General features: G+C 38.4%; 1 protein-coding gene across 1 annotated transcript in view; it reads left to right on the top strand.

Moving 5' to 3' along the window:
• Positions 1 to 13027, top strand: part of kcnab1b (potassium voltage-gated channel subfamily A regulatory beta subunit 1b) — a 68808-nt gene that overhangs the window by 19566 nt on the left and 36215 nt on the right. The window contains exons 2-6 of the mRNA XM_017495013.3: positions 3842 to 3885; positions 6056 to 6093; positions 6948 to 7027; positions 10035 to 10079; positions 10356 to 10400. Of these exons, the coding sequence (XP_017350502.1) occupies positions 3842 to 3885; positions 6056 to 6093; positions 6948 to 7027; positions 10035 to 10079; positions 10356 to 10400 (252 nt within the window). The remainder of the gene's footprint in view (positions 1 to 3841; positions 3886 to 6055; positions 6094 to 6947; positions 7028 to 10034; positions 10080 to 10355; positions 10401 to 13027) is intronic.

Below are 13027 nucleotides of genomic sequence, written 5' to 3'. Positions count from 1 at the left end.
CAACAAATATGACAAATATGTCAGGTGTGAAAACAGATTGCACTGAAGGCACAGCAGACACCGCATTCAGAATCCACGTTTGTGATGTTTCTTAACTGTAAGTGCCCATTTCTGTTTCCTAAGGTACCACTGACACAATATACCACCATCGGTTTAATATCCTTCCTACAGATGATAATGAAAAGCTTTTTTTGGATGCCTGAGGGAGAAGCATTTATACATTACACACTGACTTTAAAAGGTGTAACTCTGCGTTTTCTAGTTCAGCCAGCAGCACAAATAGCTAAAGTTTACAAAACCACTGTTTACACCTGAGTGTTTCAGGCTACACAAATTGTATGTGATAGTATAGCAGTCATTCAAAAACTGCTCAAAACCATTGCTTGTGGAAAAAAAACCCCAAGATGCCACTGAACAGCTAAAATAAGTTGTGAAAAACATACAGTGAAAAAAAGACACAAAAGCTTCCATTCCCTCCAGCTGGGTTACATGACAAGTTTTCAACTGTTAGTTTCATAATGTTAATTGACAGAGATGTGTGAACATGCAGTGTGCGTCACGCAGCCTGCTGCCTTTAGCAGGTGGCAGCTCAGCCTCAACATGGGTGGTGTGAATTTGGATGAACATACCACAATTTTTTTTTTTAAATAAATAAATCAATGCCCCAATGTCTACAAGCAATAGAGGGAAAAAGCTTCAAGTAAACAAAGAGCCAAAAATGGGTAAGGTCCATGTTCAAATTATGGAAGGTTTGAATATTAGACTGAAGATTATGGCTTTCATTCATCACACTTGCTTATGGCCAAAACTGATCATAAAAGAATCATATGCAAAGTCCAACAGCAGTTTCTGTACAATCAAAATAACATTTACACAAGGAGCATGAAAATTTGAGTGCAATGTTTTAACAACTTGAACAACTAATTGGTTTGTGGTTAAATAATCAATATCCTGAAAAAATTATAAGTACAATTTTAAGTAGAGTAGTATTAAGAATAACAAAAATCAAATAATGTCGATAATCACAACTGAGCAAGCAGGAACCTATAAAAGATAAGCCTAGGTCATTTGTAAATTACAACATAATTAGTTTAGTAATAGGTGTATTTGCATACTCCATAAAGCTGAATGTTGAGTCTTGAGCAGTGAACTATTCAAAGAAACTTCAATATCGTATTTTTCGAGCTTATTGCACAATTTCATATCAACACAAAAATACCAGCTGTACTTTTATGTATCTTGCGTACCAGGATTAAATCCAGACAGGGATTATCCACCAATGACGCATTTGAAACAGATATGAATCTGATCACTTAAACTATTTTATGAGGTGGTCTGAGATGCATTTGAGTCACATACATACTTGCCAAGCTACATTTGGCAAAGTTTTGAAAACGTTAACAAGAATAAAACCTAGTTAGGATTTAAAATGAATAAAAACCTAGGCACCATAACCTAACCCGAACTCAGGGTCAAACTGGGGATCCTGGCACTGTAAGGCAGCACCATGAAGCCACTCTAAATGACACTCTTAAATGACAGCAAGATGCTATGAAGCATGTAAATTGTGACACACAGGCCAGAGGTTCGGTATAAATCAAATCATGGTTGACATAAATCATAGAAACTGGCTGAGGCAAGCTCAGCAATCTTCAATCACTCCTCACTCTTCAAAATGTATCGGAAATAGTGCTGAAATTAAACTAAGATGTATATCTTTATGAAATGTGTGCAATAAAGCATCATAGCTCATTTATATTAATTATGGCATGCCAAGCAGCTAAACAGGAACTAGATAATGAACTTGCGAATATATAGTACATACAATACCTTGACATAAAGGCCAGTTTTTGCAAGACACCTATCAGTGTTCAGCATTTTTCACAGGTTAAGATTAGACTAAAGATTAGACCTTCACCACCAGAAGAACATCGGAGCTCTGATGAATAAAAGTGTTATAGCTTTCCTTAATGTGATTTCTACTGCAGTGGGTGAAGGCATAAAACAATTTAATGGCATTATTTCAACTGATGAATTGTCACTGCAGGATGCATTAAATGCTGTGAGAAACCGAGAGGACGACAGAACGAGCGAGAGAAATACCGTCCTTATTTGTCAGTAATATTAAAGCAGGGCAGCATGTCTTAAAACTCACTGTTCTGTAAAAGCAGCAATAATGAACATGATTGTCCCTGACCATCAGTCCAGATCAGTATTAAGGGCTCTGCAGAGTGATAGGGTGTTAAAATCAAAATAAATTGCATCAGGACCATAAAACACACAACAAATCCAGTCCTCCACAGCAGCAGGATGTGAGGAACATTCACAATAGTGCTGATCCTTTGTATAGGGTAGTGCCCTGGGACCCCTTACTGCCCTGCCCTCCCACCCTGTTCCACATGTCTCATTTTTATTTATGGGTCAAAGACAGAACAGGTCCCCCTTACTGCACTGGGTTTTCCTCATTGCCTTATGGCGTTTCCCTACATATCCGCAGTGTCCACTTCACTCCTCTGCACCCCCCTCATTATCCCAAGCTCCTCTCACTGCCCTGGTGCGCTCCACCGTGCCATGTCCCTCCCATTGTCCTGGGTCCCTCTCACTGTCTTTTCACATTCATGTTCATGTGCAGCTAGCTCTCAGTGCTGACGCTTTCTTGCATGTTCACCAGCCACTTACTGAAAGACAAACACATCTATAAATACACCAATTAACCACACACAGGTGCACTCCTTCCATTCAACTTCTCCTCCCACTCACAACAGCCACTTGCCCACCCCTGATGCTGACACAGGTTTTGCATTCAAAGTTTGTATGTTTTATTGAAAATTATTTATTAATATGAATAAAAATTGGATAGAATCATTCCACTTTTTCTTTATCCTGTTTTAAAATAGATTACATATTAGATTATTAAAATATGCCAAAAATAATGGTACAATCAAACTTATGGTTCACGTTACAAAGTGTATGCAAATCAATGCAACAAACATATTAAAAAATACCCAACAACACACAATATAAGTAGAAGATTTTATTTTATTTATTCATTTATTTTCAGTAACCACTTTATCCTGATCAGGATCACAGTGAATCCAAGGGGACCATGCACACAAACATGCACACAATCATTCACACTTATGGGCAATTTAGCATAGTAAATCCACCTACCAGCTTTTTTTTGGACAGTGGGAGGAAACCGGAGAACCTGGAGTAAACCCATGTGAGCAAGGAAAGAAACTCCACAGAATTTTTGAGGAGCTTTTCATCGCAGTTCTTCCCACTGTGCCATTTTATTTTCCATCCATCCATCCATTTTCCGTACTGCTTATCCTACACAGGGTTGAGTGGAGCCTGGAGCCTGTTCCAGGGAACTTTGGGCACAAGGCAGGGGACACGCTGGACAGGGTGCCAATCTATCACAGGGCACAATCACACACACCTTAACACACTACAGACAATTTGGAAATGCCAGTCAGCCTACAACGCATGTCTTATTTTATTTTATTTTGTTTTAGTGTTTTGAAATGTCTTTTTTCAGCTTTATCAGCTCATATAAAGTGCCAGTTTCAGTACACAAACATTTAAGACACACTTTTCTTTAGGCTACGTTTTATGAACTATCACCAAAGCCACACCAGAGCTGACTTTGATAGAAGAAATGTTATTCCTCTAGAATTTCATGAATGGAATGAAACATGGCCTTGTCCTGTCTCATTAATATTCACTGCTTCAATGAACTGTTTTGTTACACCACAAACCTGATGAATGTGAATTCAACCACTCTGTGCCACTTCACCTTAATTGATCAATAGCTCTTTTTCTATCTCCTTTTTTACAGAAATCTTGGGAAATCCGGATTGCGAGTATCATGTTTGGGGCTTGGTGAGTCTTTAGTCAATAATAACATCATCATAAGACTCTGACTGTGAGCTTGAGCTCTTCATTTTCCGGTGCACAGCAGAGAGCTTCTCTCTCTCTCTGTGTCTCTCACCACTCTCTCTCTCTCTCTCCAAGTGCCCCGAATACTCAATGGATTTATGAATAATTGATAAACTAGTTTGGAAACAAAACCACAAAACAAAAATGAAAATAATCTGATTAGTTGAGCTAGAGCTCTCATTTGAGTACAAAAAGCAACAGTTTCATGAATGGATGAAAAATTCCTTCTCCTGTTTCAACAAGTCAGATTTCAGTCATCAGCATCCACTGTGTCTGGAGCATTGCATAATTCAATGCTTTAACTGGTATCAGCTCGGCTAATCCTCCTGTTAAGCTTTCACATATTAATGTTTAATTTATAACCCATGACAGACACAAAATGCTTTGCAGTAATTAGCTCACATAGCTAAAACACAGCAGGGCTGAAACGAGTTGATGGAAATAGTTTTCTCAGTCACATGTACATCTAGTTATAAAACCCGACGAAATAACATTCCTGTGTGGAGAAGGAAAGCTTTTGGTTCCTTTTTTAACTTCCTATTTTGATAATGCTAAGGTAATAACCCCAGAAGCAGGTTATTAATGATTAATTTGCCTCATATTTCTATTTTTAAAAATAAATAAATAAATAAATAAAAGCTTTAATATGAAAATGTGCTCATAAGCAAGTACAAATCGTTAGACAAAAATCTAACGTTAATGTAGAATATCTAAGTCTAGATCTAGGTCTAAGTGTTGGTGTGTGTCTAATAAATCAAAAAAGTGTTTGTGATCTGTATGTTTTGAAGATGTGTGCAGCAGTTATTGATTCTAGGCTGGGATGTTACTCTGAGTCTCTGGACACTACTGATGCAATACAAAAATGCATTTTTTTTAGGCTGGGCCACTAAAAATAAATGGAGGCATATGGTGGGCACACTGCACAGTGTTCATACTAACCAATTTGAAAATATAATCATGGAAACAGGTTTATAGAATATTTCAAGATTGGGAAAAAAAAACAATTACCTGGTGAGCCTGTGCCCACTGTAGCCTCAGGTTCCTGTTCTTGGCTGACAGATGTGAACACAATGTGGTCTTCTGTAGCCGAGCCACCTCAAGGTTCAATGTGTTGTGCATTCGGAGGTGCTTTTCTGCTCACCACGGTTGTAAAGAGGAGTTATTTGAGTTACTGTAGCCTTCCTATCAACTCAAACCAGTCTGACCTCTCTCATCAACAAGGCATTTCCACTAATATAACTGTCACTCACAGCATCTTTTTTGTTTTGTTTTTTGCACCATAAAATGTTATTGCCATGGTAATTGCAGAAACTGTTGCGCATGACCAAATGTTTAATTATTTTTTTTTTGTTACAAAATCTAAAAATTATACATTTTTCTATTTTCCTAGGTTAAATAACGTAATAGTCCACTGTTGCATAATGAGTGGGAACTGCTACAAGTCTTTTGAGAGAGAGAGAGAGAGAGAGAGAGAGAGAGAGAGAGAGAGAGAGAGAAAACATACATATGAGGAAAGTCAAATATTATAAGAAATGAAATGCTGATGGTTGAGGTGACATTATGGGTATCTGACAGGGACAGAAAGCTGGGATTGCTACAGTGATGACTCAATGCTTCCACCCAGGGCCACATCAAATGTATGAATCAGGGGTGTTGTAGTCTGTGGGCAAAGTCAATATAGAAATAACCCAGATCTCTGAGGGCCAGACGCTCTGATGTTCTGCACTGATTCAGTATGTACAGCTAAATGAGATTAGCATACATGCTATCAGGATTGAACATTTTTATTTGAATCGTCAAACAAAATAAATTTAGAAGCCAGAAATATCAATGTGGCAGACAGTAAATAAAGGCTTGGGAAGACCTTGTATGTACCCTACCTGTTTTTTTCCTTTTATATGTTGCATTTAGTGTTTTGTCTGAAGCATCTCACAGGTAAAGGAGTTACAGAGGAAATGACTGTTCACTGCATCACTGCAGACTAATCCATCAAATTACTTACTACTTCCTACTCTCCTTGATATGTTCTCACATTCTAAACTGTTTCTTCTATTGAGTCTGTTATTAACTTTTTCTACCTGGAATTTCTAATCTCTTTCCCTCTCTCTTTCAGGAACGTGGGTGACATTTGGGGGTCAGATTTCCGATGAGGTGGGGACACCTAACCACCATGCGTACACAAGCCGTAACATTTCACTTTAAATAAAAGCTTCATCTCTCAGCCAAACAGAGCTCATCCGCAGTGCCAGAAGCCACCAGGCTCTATAGTAACACCACATATGAATCATTCTGTGGTGCTCTCTGACTAACAATAGCTATATTCTGCGTGGGTTCCTGCTGTCTCTGACATTCACTGGGGCATAGACACAGCCCCATTAGTCAATCATCCATCATAAAGGTTCCTGCAGAAAACTCACTGTCCCCAGAGGCGAGGTCTCTGGTGTCCAGTCACATTGGAGTGGCTATCTAATCAAATTACAGTTGATATTGGAACATCCCCCTGTTTGTTGCCCTATAGTAAGCTGTATAAGTTAATAATGTCTATAATTGTCACTGTTGCCTTTATGGTCAAATCCTCACACCACCCTACAGTCATTGTCACTCAGAATAATAACACACACATCATGCACATCATCAGAGAGAGAGAGAGAGAGAGAGAGAGAGAGAGAGAGAGAGAGAGAGATTTATACATTTATGCCAAATGAGCCTGTGTTGTTATTATTAGCTCTGACAGATGTGCCTAATTTATGTTACATTACATAATAATGCATCTCTGAACAACTGCTATTTTCAGCTATCATAACGAAGACATTGTGCATGGATATTTTCTCAAAATAAATACAAAACACAATACACTGTGTGAATAATATTAGCTCACCATTCCTGAATTGAAGTCTTAATGGCTATTGTAAGAGTGCACATCCGATTTAAATTACAAATATATACACAAATATATTTATTATCATTCCTTGTTTGTAGAACTGTCTGGGTGTGTTTGTGTGTAGGTAGCAGAGCAGCTAATGACTATAGCCTATGAGAACGGGGTTAACCTCTTCGACACAGCCGAGGTTTACTCAGCAGGGAAGTGAGTATGATCATTCCATTCTCTCTGTGTTGACCACAGTCTAGCATAACTGCCCTTGAAATGATATTAGAACACACAACCTGAATAACTCATGAATAACTGGAATTCATTTTGTTGTATTTCAAATGAATAATGTCAGTAAACCTGCACTAGATATTAGCTTAACCTTCTCACTTTTGATGTGACTTGACTTTTGCATGTTATGCCTTTATAAGCATGCAAGACAATCCAAAGGCTCTGTAACACAGAACAAAAGAAAGTGCAGTGAGCATTGCTCAAATTGGTGCAAATTCTAAGACTGAGCAAAATTGTGAATTAGCTGAAGATCTTTTGTGAACTGGACAGGCCTAATAGCTCTTGAGTGGCACAAGTGGTTAGGCATCAGGAGACTGCTTATGATCTGTATCTGGAAGTCTGACAGAGGATACAGTCCTATCTGAAACTATTGGAATGGCAAGGTCAATAACAAATGTTGTGCTATACACCATAGACATTTGGGTTTGAGATCAAAAGATGGATATGAAACCAGAGTTTAGGATTTTAGCTTTTATTTCCTGGTATTTACCATGCTGTTAAAAAGTATTTTCCCCCTTTCTGGTTTCTTCTGTGTTTGAGTAAACACACAATGCAGTTTTTAAATGATAATGTTATTCACTGTAGCAAACACGTTATCCAGTACCAACTGGGCCTGTGTGAAAACGTATTTGCCCCCATAGTTACTAATTCCCCAAATCTATGAAATGCATTCATAATGGGGTTCAGCTGGACTAGACACAACCAGGTCTGATTACTACAAACCCTGTTCAGTCAAATCAACACTTAAATAGAACTTTTTCAACAGCATGAAGTTGGTTAAAAAATCTTACACAGTAACACACTATGCCAAAATTGAAAGAAATTCCAGAAATGATGAGGAAGAAGGTGATTGAAGTACATCAGTCTGGGAAGGGTTACAAAACTATTTCAAAGGCTCTGGGACTCCAAAGAACCACAGTGAGAGCCATTATTTCCAAATCAAAAAACTCGGCACAGTAGTGAACCTTCCCAGATGTGATCGATCTTCCAAAATTCCTCCAAGAGCTCAGCAACTACTCATCCAGGAAGTAACAAAAGAGCCAAGGACCTACAGGCCTCTTTTGCATCAACTGGGCAAAAATGGCATTCATGGAAGAGTGGCGAGGTGAAAACCACTGCTGACCCAGAAGAACATTAAGCCTCTTCTGAATTTTGCCAAAACACACCTTGATGAATCTCAAACCTTTTGGGAGAATGTTCTGTGGATTGATGAGTCGAAAGTGGAACTGTTTGGAAGACAGGGGTCCCGTTACATCTGGCATAACTCTATGCTCAATTAAGTTAAGGTTTGGTGATTGACTTGGCCAGTCTAAAACCTTCCACTTTTTCCCCCGATAAAAACCATTGTTGAGTTGGCAGTGTGATTTGGATCATTGATCTGCTGCATGAAAATCTCCCAATTAATTTGGATGCATTTCTCTGTGAATTGGCAGACAAAATATTCCTGTAAAGTTCTGAATTCATTCTGCTGCTACCATCATGAGTTACATCATCAATAAAGATTAGTGAGAATGTTCCAGAAGCAGTCATGCAAGCCCAAGCCTTGACACTACCTCCACCATGTTTCACAGATGTGTGTGTATGTTTTGAATTCTGAGCAGATCTTTTCTTTCTCCACATTTTGTGGTTCAACTCTGTATTTCTTGGCAAGTTCCAGTCTGGCTTTCCGATTCTTACTGCTGATGAGTGGTTTGCATCTTGTGGTGTGGCCTCTACATGTCTGCTCTCGAAGTCTTCTTTGAATCCTGTATTGTGATACCTTCACCCCTGCCCTGTTGAGTTTGTTGGTGATCAATGACTGTTTTTGGGTTTTACTTCACAGCTTCACAATGTTTGTCATCGGCTGTTGTTGTTTTCCTTGGCCGACCTGTCTCATGTCTGGTTGTTAGTACACCAGTGCTTTCTTTCTTTTTGAGGACATAAAAAATAGTCATAGTTTAGTAAAACTAATAGGACATAGTTTTACTAGCTATTCCCAGTGCTTGTGCAGTGCCTCTGACTGATTTTCCCTCTTTTCTCATCTCTGATCTTCCTGTTGGCTTATCCTTTTTGACAACAAATGCAGTCTTCACAGGTGAAACTGAAGGCTAAAACCAAGATTAGATGTTCTGAGCTATTTATTGTTTAAACAATCGATCTAACAGGACACCCCTGGGTAACAAGAAACACCTGTCAGTCACATGTTCCAATATTTTTGGGTGCTCTGGTATAAAATGTGCTATGTTCTATGTCGTTTTCTCTTCCTTCTCATATTAACCTTTTGATCTCAAACCTAAATGTTTTCAGTCTACAGAAAAAACGAATTATCCGGCCTTGCTGTTTCAATATTTTCAGAGGGCGCTGTATGTAACCTGATGGTAGTATCATTTATAAAGTGGCTGTTAGTTAATACCCTTCTCCAAGCTCATCTAGCTGCCCTAAGACATCGAAAAGACGTGGTAGTTGATTCCCAGGTCCCATCGCCCTCCCAGACTGGTAGCTGCCATGCAATAGTGGAGAATGAACTAGCAGAGACTTAGCCACAACTGCAACAGAGAGCAAAGCATTTACACCTACATAATTTAAAATAATATACATTTAAATAAAAACTCTGACCTCTATTTGCTCATAAACATGAAGTTAAATTGTGAAAGTTCAAAACAAGACTAGTGGGGCGCAAGAACAAAACCAACCGAGGCATAAAATACCTGTTATCCAGGCAATTGCCAGAAATCTGATTACACTGGTCTCACAGCTAATGCAATAGTATGCCGTGCACATTTCAGCATGAACTTCAAATTTACAGAATGAACATAGACAGGAATATCAATCTTCTGGTAAAATGCTTTCAGAGACTAATTCTCATGGTGTTGAGAGATACTATGCACACAGATACACACACTTACACAGCTGCTTGATTTTTATGTGATATGATATGCTATCCTCTCCACAGAGCTGAAATAATTCTTGGAAATATCATCAAGAAGAAATGCTGGAGGTATGAAACCACTGGGTAGAATTGCACTAACACTATACATACATGAAATTGCTAATCCATAACTTGTTAAAATTATGAGATTTGTTACCATGGCAATGTGGAATATTGCATACATTATTTCGATAAATATACACTCTTCCTTTGGTGAAAACACACTAAATGATTTGGCTCATGTCTATTGTGTGTGTGTGTGTGTGTGTGTGTGTGTGTGTGTGTGTGTGTGTGTGTGTGTGTGTGTGTGTGTGTGTGTGTGTGTGTGTGTGTGTTTCTATTCAGGAGATCAAGTTTGGTGATCACTACCAAAATTTACTGGGGAGGAAAGTAAGTAAATTATAAAACAGGATATAACTTACCCGGGTGATGCTGTGTTGTGGAGTTCTATAATTATTTAACAATAATATTAAATATTAAAATTTAAATATTGATATTTAAAATATCAAACATTTTGGCTAACATGAGACTCGGGTAGTTTGGTATCACTAGCCAAGGGAAGGCACAACTAAACTATCATTGTATAGGTTTAGCTGCTACAGTGCCATGCCAAGTACATTAGTATGTTCATGTAACTTGGAACTCTTATGGACATTTACACATCTTGTTTTCCTCACTTAGTATGAAAGTATGTTAATGTTTCAGTTTCAACACCTTCACTGGTAAAAAAAAAAAAAAAAAAAAAAAAAAAAAAAAAAGGAATTAAAATCGGCATTTATTTATTTTTCCCCTAACACTAACTGACTGTGTGAGCTAGCATTTGAGACCAGAATTGAGAGCTGTCAGCCAATAAGACACTATTTTCCTATAAACCCTATTTTCCTATAAACCATTTTCCTATAAACCCTCTCTGATTGGTCTCACCTCCGTTCACTGAAGATACAAAATTACAACACTGCTGTCTTCTTTTATTGATGTTCAGTTACGTCTTCAAGTGGAGAATTATTCAGGGATAAAGCAAAAAATCTTCGGGGTTACACCCCTGCATTTGATTTGATTTGACAGGACCTTTGCTGTCAAATTAACCAACACCTGACCAATAAGAAATGAGAATTAACAGCACCATTATATAACTCATTTGAATCAATTTGAATGGTCATCCCAAACCTATCATGCATATGTGTGAGTGTGTGAGTTGGCTGACTTTGTAAGGTATAGGGATGCTAATCTATATGCATTAGCCTCTAAGCTGAAGATCAGCTCCATCGAGCAGAGTTAGAACTCCTCCAATCAGAGCAGACACACTTCTGAATTCTCTAACAGGCTCTCTAACATGGTGGATTAGGCTGAGAGGTTCACAAAATTAGAGAGGGAGAGAGAGAGAGAGAGAGAGAGAGAGAGAGAGAGAGAGAGAGAGAGAGAGAGAGAGAGAGAGAGAGAGAGAGAGATACAGGGAAAGCAAGACGAGGAGCGAGATTCCATTAAAATTCCAACAGCAGGAAACACTGTTTCATTCCAGATGAAAACGCAAGCATTGCTTAGAGAACTCAGAAAAATTAAATCTGGTTCAAAGTCTGTTGATATTTTGCTGTAGCAAGTCAGGGTGGATTTGTGTTATAACCTTGAAGACATTTTCCCACTCACCCAAGGGTCTTTATCAATTCTTAAGTCTGAGTTGAGGTAGAATCCATTAGAGCAAGATGCTAGGAAAGTCATCCAGGTCATTTTGGAATGTTGTGTAAGGTATGGAAAATTGGTCTAGTGGATTAAATGACATTTTTCCACTTATCCAGAGCCACAAGAAGTAGCTTAGAAATGTCTTCAAGGTTATAGCTGAAATCTCATATAGCAATGATTTACTACTCACTTCGAATAATATCGCTCACCTCTGGAAGGTGATGGAGGTGAAACTCTATTAGGACTTTAGATCTGAGTGACCATGATATTTTAATGGACTAGTTGGTAAACACGGTTAATTTAAGCAGGCAAGTTCTGATCATTTATATCTTACTTGACAGAATGTTAGCAAAATTGCCAATACAATATCCAACAAAATGTTCTTTTAGGTCTTGTATTATTATCCCTGTATAGCCAGCCCCTTGGATTCATCATTCTCAAGAATAATGTTGGCTTTCACTTTGATGCTGATGACAGTTATGCTTATTACTTCAGCCAGATTCATTGGCACAGCTACTTGGTTTTGTCCTTCTGAAACTTTATATGCAAAGCACTTTTGAACTCATACTTAATAGTGCTACACTATATGGCCAAAAGTTTGTGGACACCTGCGCATCACACCCATATGTACTTGTTGAATATTCCATTCCAGATTTAGTCCCACCCTTTGTTGTTATAATAACCTCCACTCTTCTGAGAAGGCTTTCCACTACATTTTCGAATGTGGCTGTGGGGATTTGCTCATTCAGTCACAGGAGCATTAGTGAGGTCAGGCGCTGATGTTGGGTGAGGAGGCCGGGGGTGCAGTCAGCATTCCAGTTCATGTGAAAGGTGTTCAGTGGGGTTGAGCCCAGGGCTCTCTGCAGGCCACTCGAGTTCTTCCACTCCACCAGTGGCAAACCAAGGTCTTTATAGACCTCACTTTGTCCACAGGGGCATTATCATACTGGAACAGGTTTATTCCCATTAGTTACAGTGAAAACATATCATAATATTATAGCATACAAAGACATTCTTTACCATTGTGTGCTTCCACCTTGGTGGCAACAGTTTGGAGAAGATCCACATATGGGTGTGATGGTCAAATGTCCACAAACCTTTAGACATACAGTGTATACACAACTCCAATTCCAAAAAAGTTGGGACGCTGTGTAAAATGTAAATAAATAGAAATAAAAACCAGAATGCAATGATTTGCAAATCTCATAAACCCATATGTTATTCACTATAAAACCTAGAAAACATATCAGTTGGTTAAACTGAGTAAATGTACCATTTTAAGAAATAAATACAGTCATTTTGAATTTCATGGCTGCAACATGTCTCAAAAAAGTTGGGAC

The sequence above is a fragment of the Ictalurus punctatus genome, chromosome 20, assembly GCF_001660625.3.
Source record: "Ictalurus punctatus breed USDA103 chromosome 20, Coco_2.0, whole genome shotgun sequence".
Lineage (NCBI taxonomy): Eukaryota > Metazoa > Chordata > Actinopteri > Siluriformes > Ictaluridae > Ictalurus > Ictalurus punctatus.
The sequence above is the reverse complement of the archived record's forward strand: the minus strand, read 5'-3'. Positions and strand labels throughout refer to the sequence as shown.